Source organism: Canis lupus, chromosome 4 (assembly GCF_003254725.2).
Source record: "Canis lupus dingo isolate Sandy chromosome 4, ASM325472v2, whole genome shotgun sequence".
NCBI classification, from domain to species: domain Eukaryota; kingdom Metazoa; phylum Chordata; class Mammalia; order Carnivora; family Canidae; genus Canis; species Canis lupus.
The window spans coordinates 9,807,024-9,824,842 of record NC_064246.1 but is presented as its reverse complement, the minus strand read 5'-3'; the positions used below and the strand labels follow the sequence as shown (position 1 = coordinate 9,824,842).

General features: G+C 41.5%; 2 protein-coding genes across 3 annotated transcripts in view; both read right to left on the bottom strand.

Annotated features, from left to right (window-relative positions):
• Positions 1-2,278, bottom strand: part of NUP133 (nucleoporin 133) — a 53,983-nt gene extending 51,705 nt beyond the window's left edge. Inside the window, exon 1 of one of the 2 annotated variants that reach the window (XM_025448468.3) lies at positions 1,927-2,278. In XM_025448468.3, the coding sequence (XP_025304253.1) occupies positions 1,927-2,108 (182 nt within the window). In that variant the 5' untranslated portion in view covers positions 2,109-2,278. Of the gene's footprint in view, positions 1-1,520; positions 1,738-1,926 lie in introns of those variants that run through there. The other variant, XM_035715537.2, reaches the window with a different exon arrangement.
• A 5,056-nt stretch (positions 2,279-7,334) lies between these two features.
• Positions 7,335-17,819, bottom strand: part of ABCB10 (ATP binding cassette subfamily B member 10) — a 35,804-nt gene continuing 25,319 nt past the window's right edge. Inside the window, exons 9-13 of the mRNA XM_025448494.3 lie at positions 16,446-16,525; positions 14,508-14,688; positions 12,084-12,127; positions 9,738-9,772; positions 7,335-9,245 (exon numbers count right to left, since the gene is read on the bottom strand). Of these exons, the coding sequence (XP_025304279.1) occupies positions 9,014-9,245; positions 9,738-9,772; positions 12,084-12,127; positions 14,508-14,688; positions 16,446-16,525 (572 nt within the window). The 3' untranslated portion in view covers positions 7,335-9,013. The remainder of the gene's footprint in view (positions 9,246-9,737; positions 9,773-12,083; positions 12,128-14,507; positions 14,689-16,445; positions 16,526-17,819) is intronic.

Sequence of the window (17,819 nt, the reverse complement as noted above, 5' to 3'; positions counted from 1 at the left end):
GAGAGAGAGAGAGGGGGGCACAGACACAGGCAGAGGGAGAAGCAGGCTCCATGCACCGGGAGCCCGACGTGGGATTCCATCTTGGGTCTCCAGGATCGCGCCCAGGGCCAAAAGCAGGCGCCAAACCGCTGCACCACCCAGGGATCCCCCAGAATTCTTTTTATTGAAGTACAGTTGATATACAATGTTACATTAGTTTCAGATGTACAATACAGTAATTGGAAACTATGCTCTGCTCACAAGTATAACTACAGTCACCATGCAACCCTATTATATCACTGATTATATTCCCGATGTTGTACTTTTCATCCTCATGCCTTACACATTCCGTAACAGGAGGTCTGTACCTCTCACTCCCCTTCACCCATTTTGCCCTCATCAGCTATAGAACTTTATGAAATCTACTAGACTTGTACAATCAAGAAATTAAATAGGGTCCTGAATATCTGCTGTTATCTGTTCTTCAACACCAGATACAGCAGTCGAAATTGTATCTCCTGCGTTTAGGGCCACCTTCAGCCCAAGGCGTGATCCTACAGACCAACGATCAAGTCCCATGTTGGGCTCCCTGCAGGGAGCTTGCTTCTCCCTCTGTGTCTCTCAATCTAAAAAAAAAAAAAAAAAAAAAAAAAAAATTGTGTCTCCTTCTCATCTTGTTAACCTTCAAAAATAATGTAAAGTTACCAGTATAAAATTTATTCTCTCTTGTGAGGATTAAATGAGCTTTGTTTCCTGACAGAGCGTTATAACAAAGATTTTTCTTTAAATGATCACTGGAGGGGACCCCTGGGTGGCTCAGCGGTTTAGCACCTGCCTTTGGCCCAGGGCATGATCCTGGAGTCCCAGAATCGAGTCCTGCATTGGGCTCCCTGCACGGAGCCTGCTTCTCCCTCTGCCTGTGTCTCTGCTCCCCCCCGCCACATGTCTATCACGAATAAATAAATAAATCTTAAGAAAAAAATAAATGATCACTGGAAAGTAAGAAAAGTTTTTAAAACACATTAAATAGAGTACAGCTTTTATTCCCTGATTTTTCTCAAAAGTAGAAAACACTGACAAGATCACCACTTCGAAGAGCACTTTCAAAAGCAAAAAGTCAAAGACGCAGTGTAGTTTTTAAAAACCATTTCTCCTTTAAAGCATTGCAAACATTCAGAGATAAATTTTAACTATAAATTCAAAATCCAGCATCACAGTTTTCTTGCAAAAAAAAAGTTCATTTTTGGTAGACGAATTCTGAGGAAACTACTCTAAAACATGCTACCTTCTAAAGTTCTAAATTAATTATGACAGGGGGGCATGGAGCATGATTTAACAGATATGTGGACTAATGTGAAACGCTTTTTTCTGGTAACTATTCTTATGTCAATGCTACGGATAACCTTTGCCCTATTTAATTTAGCTACAAAATTAACTTGTGTGGCCTAAAGTCCCTTAATTATCAATCAGCAGATATATTAACGGCAGTAATTATATCAGGCACTATACGATTTTCCTAGGCTGGAGACGCTCATTCCCACCATCGTCGAGGAATTTCATGTTGATTCATTTGGCCTTGAGTGAAGCGGGTTCAGGTCAAATACTATCGCCATTTCACAGATGAAAAGAATGACTGACTGACTTGCACCGGAACACAGGGGCAGTAAGGAGGCGGCAGGCAACCACTCACTGCAATCCAACTTGTTCCCTTCTACACAGAGGTAGAAGAGACCTTTTCCATGAAAAGTGAAAAGTGAAGGCACAATTGACGAATTAAAAGCGAGGCTGAAATAACCCGCAAAGATGGCGAAGGTCTATTTCCCCCAAACTTCTGGCATTCCTCCCCGCCGCCCCCGGTTCCGGAGGATTCTGGAGACACTGGCCCAGCAGGCCCGCGAGGCACGTAAGCCTGCGCATCACCGGACCGAACCGGGGACAATCACGTACCTCGAGCTCAGCGAGCTACGCCGGCCGACGGGCGAAAAGACCACCGGGGAGCTGACCGCCGACCCCAGGCACAGCCCTTTCCGGCTCGCCGTCCGGGGCGTGGAACCTGGCCCGACTCCGCCTAGCGGGCCCCTCCGGGTTCCGGGCCCGGGTGTCCGCGGAGAGGAGACGGCCGGGAACATGACGGAAGGGAGAGGCGACACAGAACGCGCCGATCCCGCCGGTGCGGCCTGCAGCTCTGCTCGCGCGCGGAGCTTGAACACCCAGAGGCGGGAGGGCGCGCAGTGATGACGTAAAAACACAGCGCCAAGCTCCGGGCTTTGTAGGGTGGCGGGGGCAGAGCGCGCGGTCAGACGTAAAAGCGCAGCGCCGAGGCGCGGGGTGTGGTGGGGACGGTGGGAGGGCGCGCGGTAATGACGTGGGAGCGGCGCAGTCGGCCGCGGGGCGTGGTCGGAGAGGTGACTCCTTTGGGGCCTTCGGGGGCCGGCGGGTGTCGGGAGCCTCAGGGAAGCGAGACTGGAAAGCCCGGGGCCCTCTGGACCCCGAGGGGTGGGGCTGGCCCTCCGGCAGCCTGAACACCAGCGTCTCCGTGTGCTGGTCTCTCCTGAGCCTCTCGCCAGCTGCAGTGTCGGATCCCTGGTCCACGCTGAAAGGCCGCCAGTGCTGTCACACTCAGGGTTGTTTGTCCTTCTCCAGGTTTGTCGTTCCCCACTCAACTCCGCGCCGTCTCATCCACGCTAGCAGAGTCCAGGTCTTTAGCCCGGATCTGGCTCAGAAGCTGCCCTCTGCAGCAGCTCCCGGGGGGACAATGGGACCTGCGTGTCCTGCAGACTCCTCACGACCCATGTGTCAAAAACTGGATTCCTGTTTTCCTTGAGGACCCCTTCGCCCCCGGGTAAAGGAGGGCTCGTCCCGGAGTCACTCGGCGCACCGACCGCCGCCGCGACATCCCGGAGCGCCGAGCTGAGTCGGGCCACCGGGGCCAGCCTGGCCGGGACAGCGGGGACCCAAGAACTTCGGTATCACCACCCGGGCTGCTACATTTTCCTCGTGGCTGCCATCTCCTTTTTTTTTTTTTTTTTAAGTCATTTCCTTATTTATCCTCTGACCTTATTTTGAACAGCGTGGTTCCTTCTACAGGAGACTAGGAGGAGGGATGGTGTGGAGCCGCGTCTCCCGCTCGAGCTTGCCCACCCACCCACTGCCTGGGAATGTGCACGTCTAACGGGCTTCCCGGTGTGGGTGATGCTGCTGTCTGGGGATATTTTGACAACCACTCACGTAGTAATTGAGTGTATAGACTCCGGAATTAAATGGGACTTGCTTTAAATCTCGCCTCTGCTATTCACTATCTCTGTCACCTTTTTGAGCCTCTATTAAATTACTGAAAGTACTCGCTTGTGAGAATTAGATAGTGGAGACATGACTGTATTCATGGATGGCAAAAAACACAAACGTAGAATGAAAGCAAACAAGCTGAAGAAAAACAGTATTTCCAATAAAATAGTACTCTTTAAAGAAAATCCGCAAGAGAAAGCAAGCCACCCCAAAAGGAAAAAAAAAAAAAAATGGAAATGTGGAAGGCATGAACTAGCATTAAGTCAAAGACTAGAAATGACCACATGAAAAGATCTTCAATGTCACTAGTAATTAAAGAAATACGAATCAAACCACCAATCAGTATTTTTTGCCTGTTTAACTAGTTGGAAGTTTTTTAAAAAATGAAAATAGTTCATGTTGAAAGGCTGTGGAGTAATACGTGCTGATATTTACACTTCTGGTGAGATTTTTATAAATTAGTACCATCTTTTGAGAGGATAATCTATCAAAAAGCCTTATAACTTGCACATGCTCTTTAAACTTGGCAATTCACTTTTAGAAATTATCTGAAAAAAACAAAAATCATATAGATAGTATTGTTTATAATAGCGAAGACTATAGAAAGATGTACAATGATAGCTTTGTAGTATATTCACATTAAAAGAAGACATGTAGATGCGTGTAATGAATACTTAAGGATATAGGAAAATATTTCATTGTAAAATTTTATTTTTTTTTAACTTTTATTTATGATAGTCACACACAGAGAGAGAGAGAGAGAGAGAGGCAGAGACACAGGCAGAGGGAGAAGCAGGCTCCATGCACCGGGAGCCCGACGTGGGATTCGATCCCAGGTCTCCAGGATCGCGCCCTGGGCCAAAGGCAGGGGCCAAACCGCTGCACCACCCAGGGATCCCTCCATTGTAAAATTTTAAAAAGCAGGTTGGTCTAAGAACAGTATTCCACGATGAGCCCTTTATTTTCTGTATATTTTTTTTATTGGAGTTCGATTTGCCAATGTATAGCATAACACCCAGTATGCATCCCATGGAGTGACTCCTCAGTGCCCATCACCCAGTCACCCCATCACCCCACTCACCTCCCTTTCCACCACCTCTTGTTCGTTTCCCAGAGTTAGGAGTCTCTCATGTTCCGTCTCCCTCTCTGATATTTCCCACAACGAGCCCATTTTTTAATTGAAATAAAATACTTCAGGACGCCTGGGTGGCTCAGTGGTTGAGCATCTGCCTTTGGCTCAGGTTGTGATCCCTGTCCTGGGATCGAGTCCCACGTCGGGCTTCCTGCGTGGAGCCTGCTTCTCCCTCTGCCTGTGTCTCTGCCTCTCTCTCATGAATAAATAAAATCTTTTTTTAAAATGAAATAAAATATCTCATTGTATGTCTAGACACATGCACATTTGTGAGATGTTCAACCTGAACATGTGCCTCCCTTCCTAACGTGCTACCCTTTCAGTTAAGACCAAACTTTGATTTATGTGGCACTAATCACTGCAATCAACAATGGGACAGTAGCCAGAATCACTTCTTGCAGCTGTGGTAGAATTGTTAGAATCCCATTATCACTGACATAGTAATGGTGACATTATTAAAATTGAAAGGCAGGGGAACAATGAAAAACTCATGATAGAAATCATCCACGCCCAATCATTTTCAAGGCATTCATTTAATTGCCATCTAATGGCAATGGGACTTTGAGATAACTATAAATTTCATTGTAGTTTAAAGGAATTTAGTCCTCCAAGCAGGGAAGAATGCATATTGTTTTCACTAGTTCAATGGTCAGGAGACTGTCAAGGGTCAAAGACCGTCTCCAGCTTGCAGGCCTTTTAGTCTGTTGGAACTGCTCATAAATGAGTGTGGCTGTGTTCCAATAAAACTCTATGGACACTGAAATTTAAATTTCATATAACTTTGATGTGTTATGAAATATTTTTCCTTTGATTTTAAAAATAATTTAAAGCTGTAAAAACTGGGGTGCCCGCATGACTCAGTTGGTTAAGCATTGGACTCTTGGTTTGGTCTTGGGTCATCATTTCAGGGTCGTAGGATGGAACCGCATGTCAGGCGCCATGCTCAGTGTAGTCTGCTTGGGATTCTCTCTCTCCTTCTTCCTTTACCCCTCCCCCGGCTCACGTGTGCTCTCTTTCTCTCTCTCACTAAATAAATAAAATCTTTAAAAAACAAACAAACCGGGATCCCTGGGTGACTCAGTGGTTTAGCACCTGCCTTCAGCCCAGCGGGTGTGATCCTGGAGTCCCAGGATTGAGTCCCCCAATGGGCTCCCTGCATGGAGCCTGCTTCTCCTTCTGCCTGTGTCTCTGCCTCTCTCTCTCTCTCTCTGTCTCATGAATGAATAAATAAAATCTTTTAAAAAACTGTAAAAACCATCCTTAGCTTGCAGACCATACAAATCAGGCAGCAGGTCCGTTTACTGACCCATGGGCTAGTTTCATGAGGAAACATGGGTCCTTTGTAGGCATAGGGGAAGTAGAGAATGCTCAGTAATGTTTTTCAAATGAATGAACAGAGATTGCCATGATGCCTGACATAAAAATCATGTAGAAGGACACCCCCAAAGGAACATTTACAATGTAGTTTTCACATACTTCTTTCATTAATATACTTAATGTTTTGTAACATTTATATTTGTTTTCATTTATTTTCTAACAGCTTTGGCATTTTTATGGAATAAAATGGATTTCTCAAAATAGAACCTTAGTTTATAAAAATTGGTTTAGCTTAAAACAGCTTATTTAGCTTATGGTTATTTCCTGAGAACCAGTCAAGTCCAAGGTCAGAGAAGGCCTTGCACATAGAGATGAGCCTGGGAGGTGGACAACAAACACTAAGCTCATTAACATGAAATTTTATCGCACATGCAGTATTTCTGGTGATTAAAATTTTCTTTTTTGCTTATTTTTTCAATTGCTTATATGAACATACATATCCTTCAATTGTTCTCCATGCATGTAGAATGAAAGCTAAGATTTTCAGCATGATTTTGAAGGTCCATGATCCAGCTCCCATTTCTCTAATATCTCCTAGTATACAGCACCAGTGCTGAATTAATTTACAACTTGCCTATTCTTCTTTTCTGTGAAAAGGGGATGATAGGCCTTTATTTAAATTATAGAACTGTCAAGGTATCAAACATGGTAACATGTGCAAACACTCGGGAAACAAATTGGTGCAGTAACTCCTCTGCTATTTAGCTATTTTCTTGTAATTACTTTTTGTTTCCTTTATCTCTTTCTAAATAAACTAGAAGTTCCTTGAGAGCAGATACTCATTCTGTCATCAACTCCAAAGCAGAATTCCTTGTCCACAGTGGGAATAGAGGATACTTATTTATTGCACTAAAGCAACTAAATAGAGAGTTTATGTAGGAGTACTGACAATACTGACTCTATCTTTAGCCCTCCATCTTGTTCAGGTTTGCTCAATGACCTCTCTTGTGTTCCAGGTCCCTTGAAGATTAATATACATACCTTAGAAGTGCACACCAAGGCTGGGATGTGTGGAGGCTTGCTTTGGTCTCCCATGAATCTGTTAGAGTCTTTACACTTCCTATGGATGGCACCACAATATCTAATTAAAGATTAGCTGCCGGTTAGGTGCATGCAAGCCCTTTGATCTCACTACAGTATGCTCCCCACCCACACATCCCTTTGCTCTATGAAATCTGTAGACCAAGGTTTGGACTTTATGGAGAATAGCTGTGCAGCTGCCTGGAGCATCATCAACTCGATCCCCCATCGACAAGTTTCTTTGAAGAAAACTCCATGTAAATTGGATGGAGTCACCTATTTCAATCTCCCGTCTCTAACCTTCTCAGTTTGGGGGATACTTTACTATCCCTCCCCCACCTTCTAACAGTTTATAAATAGCAAAACAACGAAAGGGTAAAAATAAAAATGAGAACATTAACAATTTTAGGTAAGGAGGATATGAAAGGAACTTGTAATTACTACTTTCCTTTATTTATAATGTTAGTTTTTTCTTTATTACTGAACCTCCATAGTCAAATTCCAGTAAGAATAAAGCTTTATAAGAAGTGACAGACTCAAATAAAGTTTACTATAAATTTTAATCTGGGATATAAAATGTTCCTTAAAGACACATTTGAACATCTTGTATTAGAAAATAAAATATAATCAAAGTCAATTTTGTAAATAATTTCTATGGCACAAAGAGATTTCCCTCAGATCCAACTTGTAATTGTTTAGTCTGCTGTGAACCATGCCATAATAGCAAATTGTATAAAGAATACAAGTAAAGCTTGTTAAAATGATTGTCACAAATATACTGTTTCCTAATACAAAGAACATGGAGTTCATTCATTCACTGAGTTCATTTTATTCAATGATAAATTCCCTTATGTAGAATGAATTATAACACTACACGCTTATCAGGAAATAGTGGTTCTTCTTCCAGTATAATCAGTGAACTAATCAATACTTAGAACATGGGCAAACTTCCATTTTAATTATACCAATATAGTTATTTCTTAGGTTCTGGCATCATCAATGTTAAAAAAAGCACTTTTTCTTGAGGCAACAGCAAAATAACAGAAGTGATTTGAAAGATGGCTTTCAGCACTGCTTTCAGAATTCTGAGGCATTTGGGTGAATAAAATTATAACCATAAATCAAAAGGGTTATAATCCTCTTTTCAGAAGAGTGAGTGACAAGTTCTGAAAGTTTATTGATACTCTGTATCAATAGGAAAACTACTGATACAAACAATATCAAAAGGAAGAACTAAGCTTTCTTCAAATGTTTTAAAGTTGAAAATTACAGTTATATTATTTAGATTTTTGCCTTATTGAATGAAACAACTTCAAAAGTATTTCAGTAACTGGTAAAATGTAAAATTTGGCTAGGAATTATAAATTTTTAAAAGAGGATTTTCAAAATACATGCCTTTGGATAACTTATATATAAAATTCATTTTTACCTCTTGGTAATACCTAGCAGTTCATGCCTCGCTTCCCAAAGTAACAAATGTGCAAATAATGAAAACAGAAGTTTCCGTATTCAAAGGATGGGCTTCTTCCCTTTTTAGAACTCATCAGACTTTCATGTGCTAAAAATGTTGAAAACCACACACATCTAAACACAGTTTCATCCCAGAAGAACACATATTTCTAAAGTTTCACACCCCTGAAGACATAGGAGGTGGGGAACATAAATGTTCCCTCCTTGCCATGTGACATTAACTATTCCTGTATGTCTGTATGTCAGGTTTGCTTCAGGAGATTATCAGAATAGAAAAAGAGGAAGATTTTCATCTAGTGAAATTAGACATAATGTAGGTAGGACACTACCAAGAGAATTACACAGAGTGACTGGCAAACTCACCTAAAATAGTTAAGCTTTTTATTTATAATCCCCTTTTAAAAGTTGTCATTTGACAACAGTTTCAATGTGTATCAGCAGGTTAAAAAAAATGAGGCATCATGTTATATTAATTAAAGTACTCCAGGATAAAAGAAAGTAAAAAAACCTGAAAATAACTTCAGTGCTATAGACATTTAGAAAGTTACAATTATTAAAACTCTGAATAAAAAAGTCTTGAGAATAGGTACATCTCAAAACAATGTTTTATCCACCTTGGAAAAAATAGGCATATTTTAAATAACTTGAAGTATGATTTGTAGATTAGATACCATCCCTAAATTTCTTTTTATCCTGCAGCAATGGTTTGCTTTAAAGTCTCCCATGTTCACTTTATCAGTAATTGCTTCTTTAAGCTGAAATAAACCTTTGTTTGTTCATTAATTTTCTGTATATCCCATCTGGTTTTGAAAGCAATTCCTCATGTTTCCCACATTCTGTAATCTTTCCTTGGTCAAGAACAGCCACCATATTAGCATTCTTAATGGTAGACAGACGGTGGGCGATAATTAGCACTGTTCTTCCTTCCATGAGTCGGTCCAGCGCTTCTTGCACAAGGTATTCATTTTCAGCATCCAGCGCGCTTTCACAGGAACCATGTGAGAAAGCAGAGACATCAGTGCTGTGCATGCTGTGTGCTCACGTACTTCCCCTTATAAACGCAGTTGCCCCAGAGGAGCAGGGAATTTCCACTGCAATCAAAATCACTTCTACTCTATACATAATTCCACTATATATTTTTTATATTATAAAAATACTACACAAAAGAAACTTGGATCTTTGTTCTCCATAGAACTGCTGTCACAGAAGGAGCAGAGCACTCTGTAAAGCTGCTGCTGAGTGTGATCCAGGGCTCATCACAAACGTGACTGAACTGAGACTAGAACCCTCAACTTCTGACTCGGCCTGCCCTCTGCCTCCCAACTGTCATTATCCATTCAGATGTGGTCACTTTAAAGTGGAAGTGGGAAAAACAGCATTTTCAGTTGTACCACTTTGAAGTACAGAATAATAAGTTTTTGGTAAAGGAAGAATTTGGCTTATACAGGCACACATAGTGTTAAGATCTCCTCACCTGGTTGCTTCATCTAGGAGAAGAATTTTGGGATTCTGAAAAAAGAGAAATATCAAAAAGAAAAGGAACACAATTTATGATAAAAACACAAACTCTCAGTAATAAAAAGAAATGAAGTACTGATACAGGATACAATGTGGATGAACCTTGAAAACACTCTGCTAAGTAAAAGAAGCCAGATACAAAATGCCACATATTGTAGGACTCCATTTATAGGAAATGTTCAGAACAGGCACATCTACAAAGAGTAGGTAAGTGTTTACCTGCAGCTGGGGTCAACAGAGAAATAAGAGAGGAGGTCATGTATGACTAGTAAAGGATCAAGCATCTCTTTCTGGGGTGATGAAAATGTTCTAAAATTGATGATGGTGATAGATACAACTCAGAATACACAGAAGCCCACTGAACTGCACAATTTAAATGGGTGAACTGTATAGGATGTAAATTATATCACAATAAAGCTGCTACAAATAAGAAAAGCATAAACTCCTAAGTGTCTGAGATAAGTGCATAAATGGAAAAGTTAGAGCTGACTCTGAACCAATATCACAGGTGTCACTGGACTGGACATTGTAGATGATGCAGTTTTATCCTGCTGGCCAATCAACTAGCAGTGTGAGGCAGGGATCTAAAGTGAGTGAGACAGAGTCTAGACTCTCAAGATCCTGCTTATAGGGCAGCCCGGGTGGCTCAGCGGTTTAGCACCGCCTTCAGCCCAGGGCATGATCCTGGGGGCCCGAGATTGAGTCCCACATCGGGCTCCCTGTGAGGAACCTGCTTCTCCCTCTGCCTCTCTCTCTCTCTCTCTGTGTGTGTGTGTGTCTCTCTCATGAATAAATAAATAAAATCTTAAAAAAAAGATCCTGCTTATAGTTAAGAGTATCACATAAAACAGAAAAGGTCGTCAACTAATGTCTCTAACACATTAAATTCTAGCTGTGCCTAGGAAGTTGCTGAGAAGAAATGTAAATATATGTCCAAACAGAAGCTTGTCCACTACTTGCTCACAGCAGCATGATTCACAATAGTCCCAACCTGGAAACAACCTAAATGTTCATCAGTTGGCAAACAGATAAGCGAGTCCTATTGTGCCCACACAGAGGAATACTGCTCAGCCAGAGAAAGAAGTAAAGGACAGGTGTAGGCTGCGACATGGACACACCTCCAAAACATTATACTAGTGGAACGCCTGAGTGGCTCAGTTGGTTGAGCATCTGACTCTTGATTTTGACTCAGGTCATGATCTCAGGGTCATGAGATGGAGCTCTGCATTAGGCTCCATGCTGGGAGTGGGGCCAGCTTATGATTCTGTCTCTCCTACTCCTTATGCCCTTTCCCGCTTAAACAAACAAACATTATACTAGCAAAAGAGATTATATGCAAAGGTCACATCTTGTTTGACTCCATTTATCTGAAATGCCCAGAAAGGCAAATCCAGACAGACAGACAGTACCTTCGTGGCAGCCTGGGACGAGGGTGGAAATGGGAAAAGACTGCAAGGGGGTGCAAGGGATCTGTGTGGAGTGACAGAAATGTTCTAAAATTGGACTGTGATGGTTGAACAACTGTACATTTACTGAAAGTTACTGAAGAGTATATTTAAAACTGGTAATTTTTATGGTATGCTTCGATAAAGCTGTTTTTTTTTTTTAAAAAAAAACATCACCTATAAATCCGAGGGGAGTAGTTATACAATAAAGGGGAATGCTGGCATTTCCTAAAAACTGCAATGTCTGGGGCCTTCAGCTGAAATGGCTTTCCCTCTCCTCTTAGGAGTCTTGTGTAAGTATTTCCAGTCTATACTACTAAATTTAGCAGTGGACTATAGATTATACAAGGAATCATACTTGTATTGTTTCAATATTTTGATATAATCATTGTTACACTCGTTAGACCATATGCTAGCTTACTTGCTTTTAAAAGATTTTTATTTATTTTTTCATGAGAGACACAGAGAGAGAGACAAAGACATAGGCAGAGGGAGAAGCAGGCTCCATGTAGGGAACCCGATGTGGGACTCGATCCCGGAGCTAACGGCAGACGATCAACCACTGAGCCACCCAGGCGTCCCAAGACCATATACTTCTTGACAGAAGGTCCATGTGTTAAACTTTTCTCCCTCCAACAACCCTACCACAGTATGGGCTCTTAATACCTAAGAAATACTTGTTAAATCAGGACAACATTTACTCAGTGGAATTCCCAACTCATTTTTCATGGCAACTATCAACCATATATCTACCCTCCCCCTCTAAAAAAACGGGAAGAAGAATAGTAAATTATAAATTATAAGGCCTCTAAATTAAAAATGATAGAAATATTCCAGCCAAGTGGCTTCAAGCTTACCTTAAGTAGAGCACGGGCAATTGCAATCCGTTGTTTCTGCCCACCTGACAATGACAATATATATTTTTTTTAAACGTGAAAGCCTAAACAAAAATTCTTGGTAATAGGTTTTTCTGATAAGCTTAGTGGCAATTTGAAGACAGCTTCTTCCGGTTAGTCACAGCTGAGATGGACAGTAGAAAGGAAACCTATTTTTAAAATATATTGTCTCCTCATCAAACTCAAAATTAATAGCAATTGTCATAGCTAACATTTCTTGAGGAGTTCCTATGTACCAGGCATTGTCTAAATGCATTACAATGTTATCTCATTCAATCTTAAAAAAAAAAAAAAAAAAGTCCTATGACGTAGATCCTGTAATTATTCCCTTTTCACAGATGAAAAACCAAGGCACAAAATAACCCAGTCCCAGGTCTCACAGTTGGTAAGTGGCAGAGCCAAGGTCTGAGTAACCCACTTTAATCCTTCCCTTTTAGAACTCAAATTCTACTAAAAGCAAGGGAAGAAACTGGGGGCTGGGAGTGGGCAAATGCAGATGGCACAGCAGTAGGCAGAACATCTATGATAATTCCCTTCCTCCACTTTGCCTTACAGCACCCTCTCTCCTTTCCTCCAGGGCACAGGACTCCCAAGTTACCACGAGTAGAGTCTCAGACACCAGTACTCAGGGCTCCTCCCGACTTACTTTGTTTTAGAAAACTCACTCTATTTTTGGTGATGAAAACATTCCTCTTTTGGTTGATTTTATTGGATGAAATACTTATTAATAGTAATTGTATTATATTACTTCATCTAAGAGAAGCTCATCAAATGATGAACCGAAATTAAATTACAATTGAAATGTGCATTTCATCATATTACATCTGAAACATATGGTGCTCCTAAAAGCTGTCCTCAAATAGGCAGCCCTGTGCTCACAACAAGGAAACCAGGGACATCCCTTTGTTTTGGATCCCCCCAAGTCGGTGAGGGTGTCTGAGTGCTCTGAGATGGGCTGGTCGAGTAGCCAGTTGAGGACTTCAGGTCGGCTCTGAGAAATCCTCAGTACCAATCAGTACACTGGGAATCTATCACTAGATGTCCTTTCTTCCTTCCTTCCAGAAAGTGAGCATGGGTTGAAACTTTTGGCTATTTCACTCTGAAATGTAAGCTTGAAAATCCTGGTAGAGGGAAGGACATACAGAATCTATTCCAGGGGACAAGGTGACATGCTTGTTGGACAGAGTGAGGTAGCTCCCAGCTCCACATCCTGATGCTCAATAATGTCACCATGAGCAGCAGAAACTGGTTTTCTATTTGAGGGCGTGTTTCAGAAATGCCAGAGCAGTTCACTTTTACACAGCAATGTATGATTCTACTGCTGGAATCTCGCAAATCTATCAAAAACATTTTTTCATCCACTGCCTATTGTTTTAAAAAAAATCATACACAATAAAAACATGTCTTGTGTTAAATTTTCTGTGGTCTAACCTGAAGCAAAAAGTTTTGAGTTGGAAAGGACTATTGCTCTAGCTCAACCCAGCCACCTTCACTCTGACATGGAGGCATCTGTCCTCTGCTCAGATGCTTCCAGGGACAGAGAGCTCATTCCATGGAAGTGAGCACATGCCAATAATTGTAATGAAAACATTATCCATGTTTACCCAGAAATGTATTTCCCTTTAAGTCTATTCATTGATCCCACTACTGCACTCTAAAGCAATAGAATACAAGTTTTCTCTTTCCCTCCTGAAAATATGGCACCCATAATGCAATGTGCTCTGATGTGCTCTAACATCCCAGGGAACAGCAACTGAGCCTCAAAGTCCTGCATGTGTCTGGCACAGGGCACGGCACACGGCGCTGTGAGCCAGATTGGGGCCAGGGCCTGTTTGTGCACGGCTCTCAATTTAAGAGTGGTTTTCACAGTTTTAAAGGATTGTTTTTTAAAAAAAAAATCAACAAAGGATATGTGACAGAAACCACATGTGGCTCATAAAATCTAAAATATTTACTCTGCGGCCCTTTATGGGAAAGTTTGTGGACCTCTGGTCTAACACGTAAAGTACAAAGTACTTCAATTTCAGTTCTGCTCCAGATTTACAGCCCCCGCTCCCTGAACAAATCATCCTGCCACCCGATATCTGTCTTATTTTCTGCAATTTTTAAGGATCTCAAGCTGCAAAACATTTTTTTTTCCTCAAGAGAGAAAAAGCTGCTATGGTTGAGTACTGCTCAGTGAACACTCCGTGGATATTTGGGAGCACCTTTGGGGTAGAAAGTGAAGGAAACTGGGGGGCTATCCACACACAAAAAAGATTTTAGAAAGTGGAAAGGCTAACATCATGAACAAAAGCCTAATTAGAAGTTAATACTGCTATATGAAACACTGCGGAGTTATTTGGAGCAGAGAGTTTTTGCTGCCAAGCAGTAACAAAAAGGTACCTGAAAGGAGAACACCCTTTTCTCCGACCACAGTGTTAAATCCTTGGGGGAAGTTTCGGATGAAAGTGCCTGCGTTGGCTACATCAGCCACTCTCTGTATCTGCTCGGCAGTCACTGAGGAAGGGTCATCAGCACCATAAGCAATGTTCTCAGCAATGGAGCAAGAAAACAAAATTGGTTCCTGCAAATTGGAAACAAAACATATTTATTGCAAATTTCAGAACAGACTTCAAACATGTTTAGGAAATGTAGTGAAGCTTAAAAAGTACTTATATCTAAGCAACTATTAAATTCCTCCCAAAGAATACACAGTTGGCAGCTGAATAAATAGCATGAGGGTTAGGGGTGCCGTTGAAAATCTGAGTATAACTTTTGAACTCCCCAAAACTTAACCACTAATAGCCTACAGTTGACTGGAAGCCTTACTAATAACATAAATAGTTGATTAATGCATCTTTTATGTATTATATATATTCATACTGTATTCTTACAATAAAGCAAGAAAAGAAAATATTAAGAAATCATAAGAAAGAAAATACATTTACGGTACTGTACCATAAAAAACCATGTATAAGTGGTCCCACGCAGTTCAAACCCATGTTGTTCAAGGGTCAACTTTATACTATTTTTTAAAAAATATTATTTATGTATTTATTGGAGAGAGAGAGAGAACAAGATGACATGCGCACATACACGTGAATGGGGGGGGGGGGCGGCAGCAAGGAGCAGAGGGGGAGGGAGAGGGACAAGCAGACTCCACACTGAGCATGTAATCTGTCTTGGGGCTCAATCTCAAGACCGGAGCTGAAACCAAGAGTCAGATGCTCAACCAACTGAGCCACCCAGGTGCCCAACTTTATACTATTTTGATTCTACTTCCTCATTCTCCATAAATTCACACAGATGACTTCTGAAAAATTCATGTTTTTCCATGAACAGGATTGATTTCATCATTATATTGCAGGAAATGAGATCCCATGGCAGGTGCCTGGCACATAGTAGATACTTCATAAATGTAAGCTCCCTCCCTTAGGAACTGTCAGGTATGGAAGGTGCTGGATCCATCTGTATTTTCCAGCTGCAAACTTCCCACTAAGGATGAAGGGGGAATCCATCTCTATTCGTTACTTTTTGAAATATACACAAACCAGATGGGAACATGACATTTTAACTGGACCCTGTGGAATAGTCCTAAAAAAGCAAATAAACCTCCAGCTTCTTTTCTCCATCCCTAAACAATATACACTGTTGATATACTTAAACTACCAAGCAGTCCCCATCACCACCACCCCTGCTCCCCACCTAGTGGAGTGGGGTGAGGGTGAGGTCTGAGAGGAAGCTCATTAGAGGGAGAGGCTCAGAAATGAAGGAAGGCTCAGGTTTGTCTGCCATGCATGCAGCCTGGTAATAGAATATAAACAGCTGCGTCAAAATTTCCCTGCACCAAATGGTCTCATGAAAACAGTCTCATTAAAGTGACATATTACACTAACATTCTGCCTTGAAATCTGCAACCTCTTTGCAAGGAGACCCTGGCCCTTGCCATAATCTTTGCTTGCTTATCCCTGAAACCCATTATGTAAAACAGTAGACCACTGTGCCGGTGATGAGAATGGGAATTGTGGAAGAGTCAGTAAAAGCTAAACAGTTCTATCATTTTCTTGCTATCCTCTGGACTACTTGCACTACAAAGTAACACTAGCGCCCAGCTTTTGATAAAAAGCCAGTTTCAACTGGTTCAAGTGTTTAAGGTAATAATATCCTGAAGAGGATATAGCACTATTTACAAACCTTAAAAAACATGCCATTTGAGATTAGTTTAGTACATCTGGAGAGTTTCCATCCCTTCTCTTTTAAGAGGTTCAAGTCTAAGGAACAATAAATAATAAAATCAAATTTTAAAGGCAGTATAATAAAAACAGAAGCCTCTCTTCCTACCTGACTCACTGTCCCAATCCTGGATCTCAGCCAGACTGGATTTAGCTGACGGATATCATGGCCATCAAGACTGATTGTTCCTTGTAGAGAGGAGAGGAAAGTCACAGAGTGTCATGGAGCTAAGACTAATGTAAACACAGAAGGGATCTGGTGGAAAAATTCCACATTCAGTTCTTTTAAAGATCAAAAGTACACTCAAAATCTCCAAACAGAATCTAATATCAACATAGTTCACGGAATTTCCCTGTCTACTGACTAGCCCATCCACTAATTCACTCATCCAGCTCCTCACTTTGCTGCAATGACTTCCTTTCTGGAGTTATTCAGGGCTCCCGAGAAGATTCACTTGTGCAAAACTGATTTGGAAGCAAGGTCCATGGAAGGGGGCAAGCAGTGTGATGTCCACTTGCTGGCATAAATACGGGCAGTGGTGGCACAGTTCTGAAGCTGGCACCGAGGACAGTGGCTGCCCAACCCTGGAGTTTCCTGACCCTGTCAGTATCAGCATATACCGTGAAGGCCTGGTTCTGTGGTGAAGTTTTGAGAACTGTCCTAGAAATTCAAATCTGCCAGTGACGTTTTTAGCTCTTTTATTACTCCTTCAAATATTCCTTCCTGCATAGATGCAGTTGGAAAAGAATCATTATTATTATTACCAAGAATCTGATACTATAGCAGAGCTTGTAAACAATCCAATGTAATTCTCTGATCCTAGGTAACAGAATTAATTCTGTAACACAGAGGGAACTCAATAATGCTTGGGGATGACCATGACGGTGACTAAGAAATGCCATGCTTTCTCCGTCAGTGGTATGGAATTATACAAGCCAGCTGTAAACTTTCACAAACTGGCAACAACCCAAGGTCTTTAACTTAAAAAGTACAAAGGTTCTATAGTCTGTGCAAGGCTGGAATTTACATGTAGTTTCTTTTCTCCTTGATTGATCCACCATGAGAAAGAAACTAGAGGCTTCATATTTTGACTTGCTTTGCATCCACCTAACTAGGATTTTTTCTAAATTCAGAGTTTTATAGCAAGTAGGGTGAATCAAAACAGGGATTCCAGAGGCAAACAGTATAGTTAACACCCATTTTAATATAGTCAGTGACTCTATGGGTCAGGATCTGCAAATCAAATAATTATCTGGCACATAACCAGCTCTCTCATTTTTTTTTTTTTTTAAGATTTTATTTATTCATTCATGAGAGACACAGAGAGAGAGAGGCAGAGACACAGGCAGAAGGGAGAAGCAGGCTCCATGCAGGGAGCCCAACGTGGGACTTGATCCCAGGTCTCTAGGATCAGGCCCTAGGCTGAAGGCAGCACTAAACTGCTGAGCCACCTGGGCTGCCCTCTCTCATGGTTTTAACCAA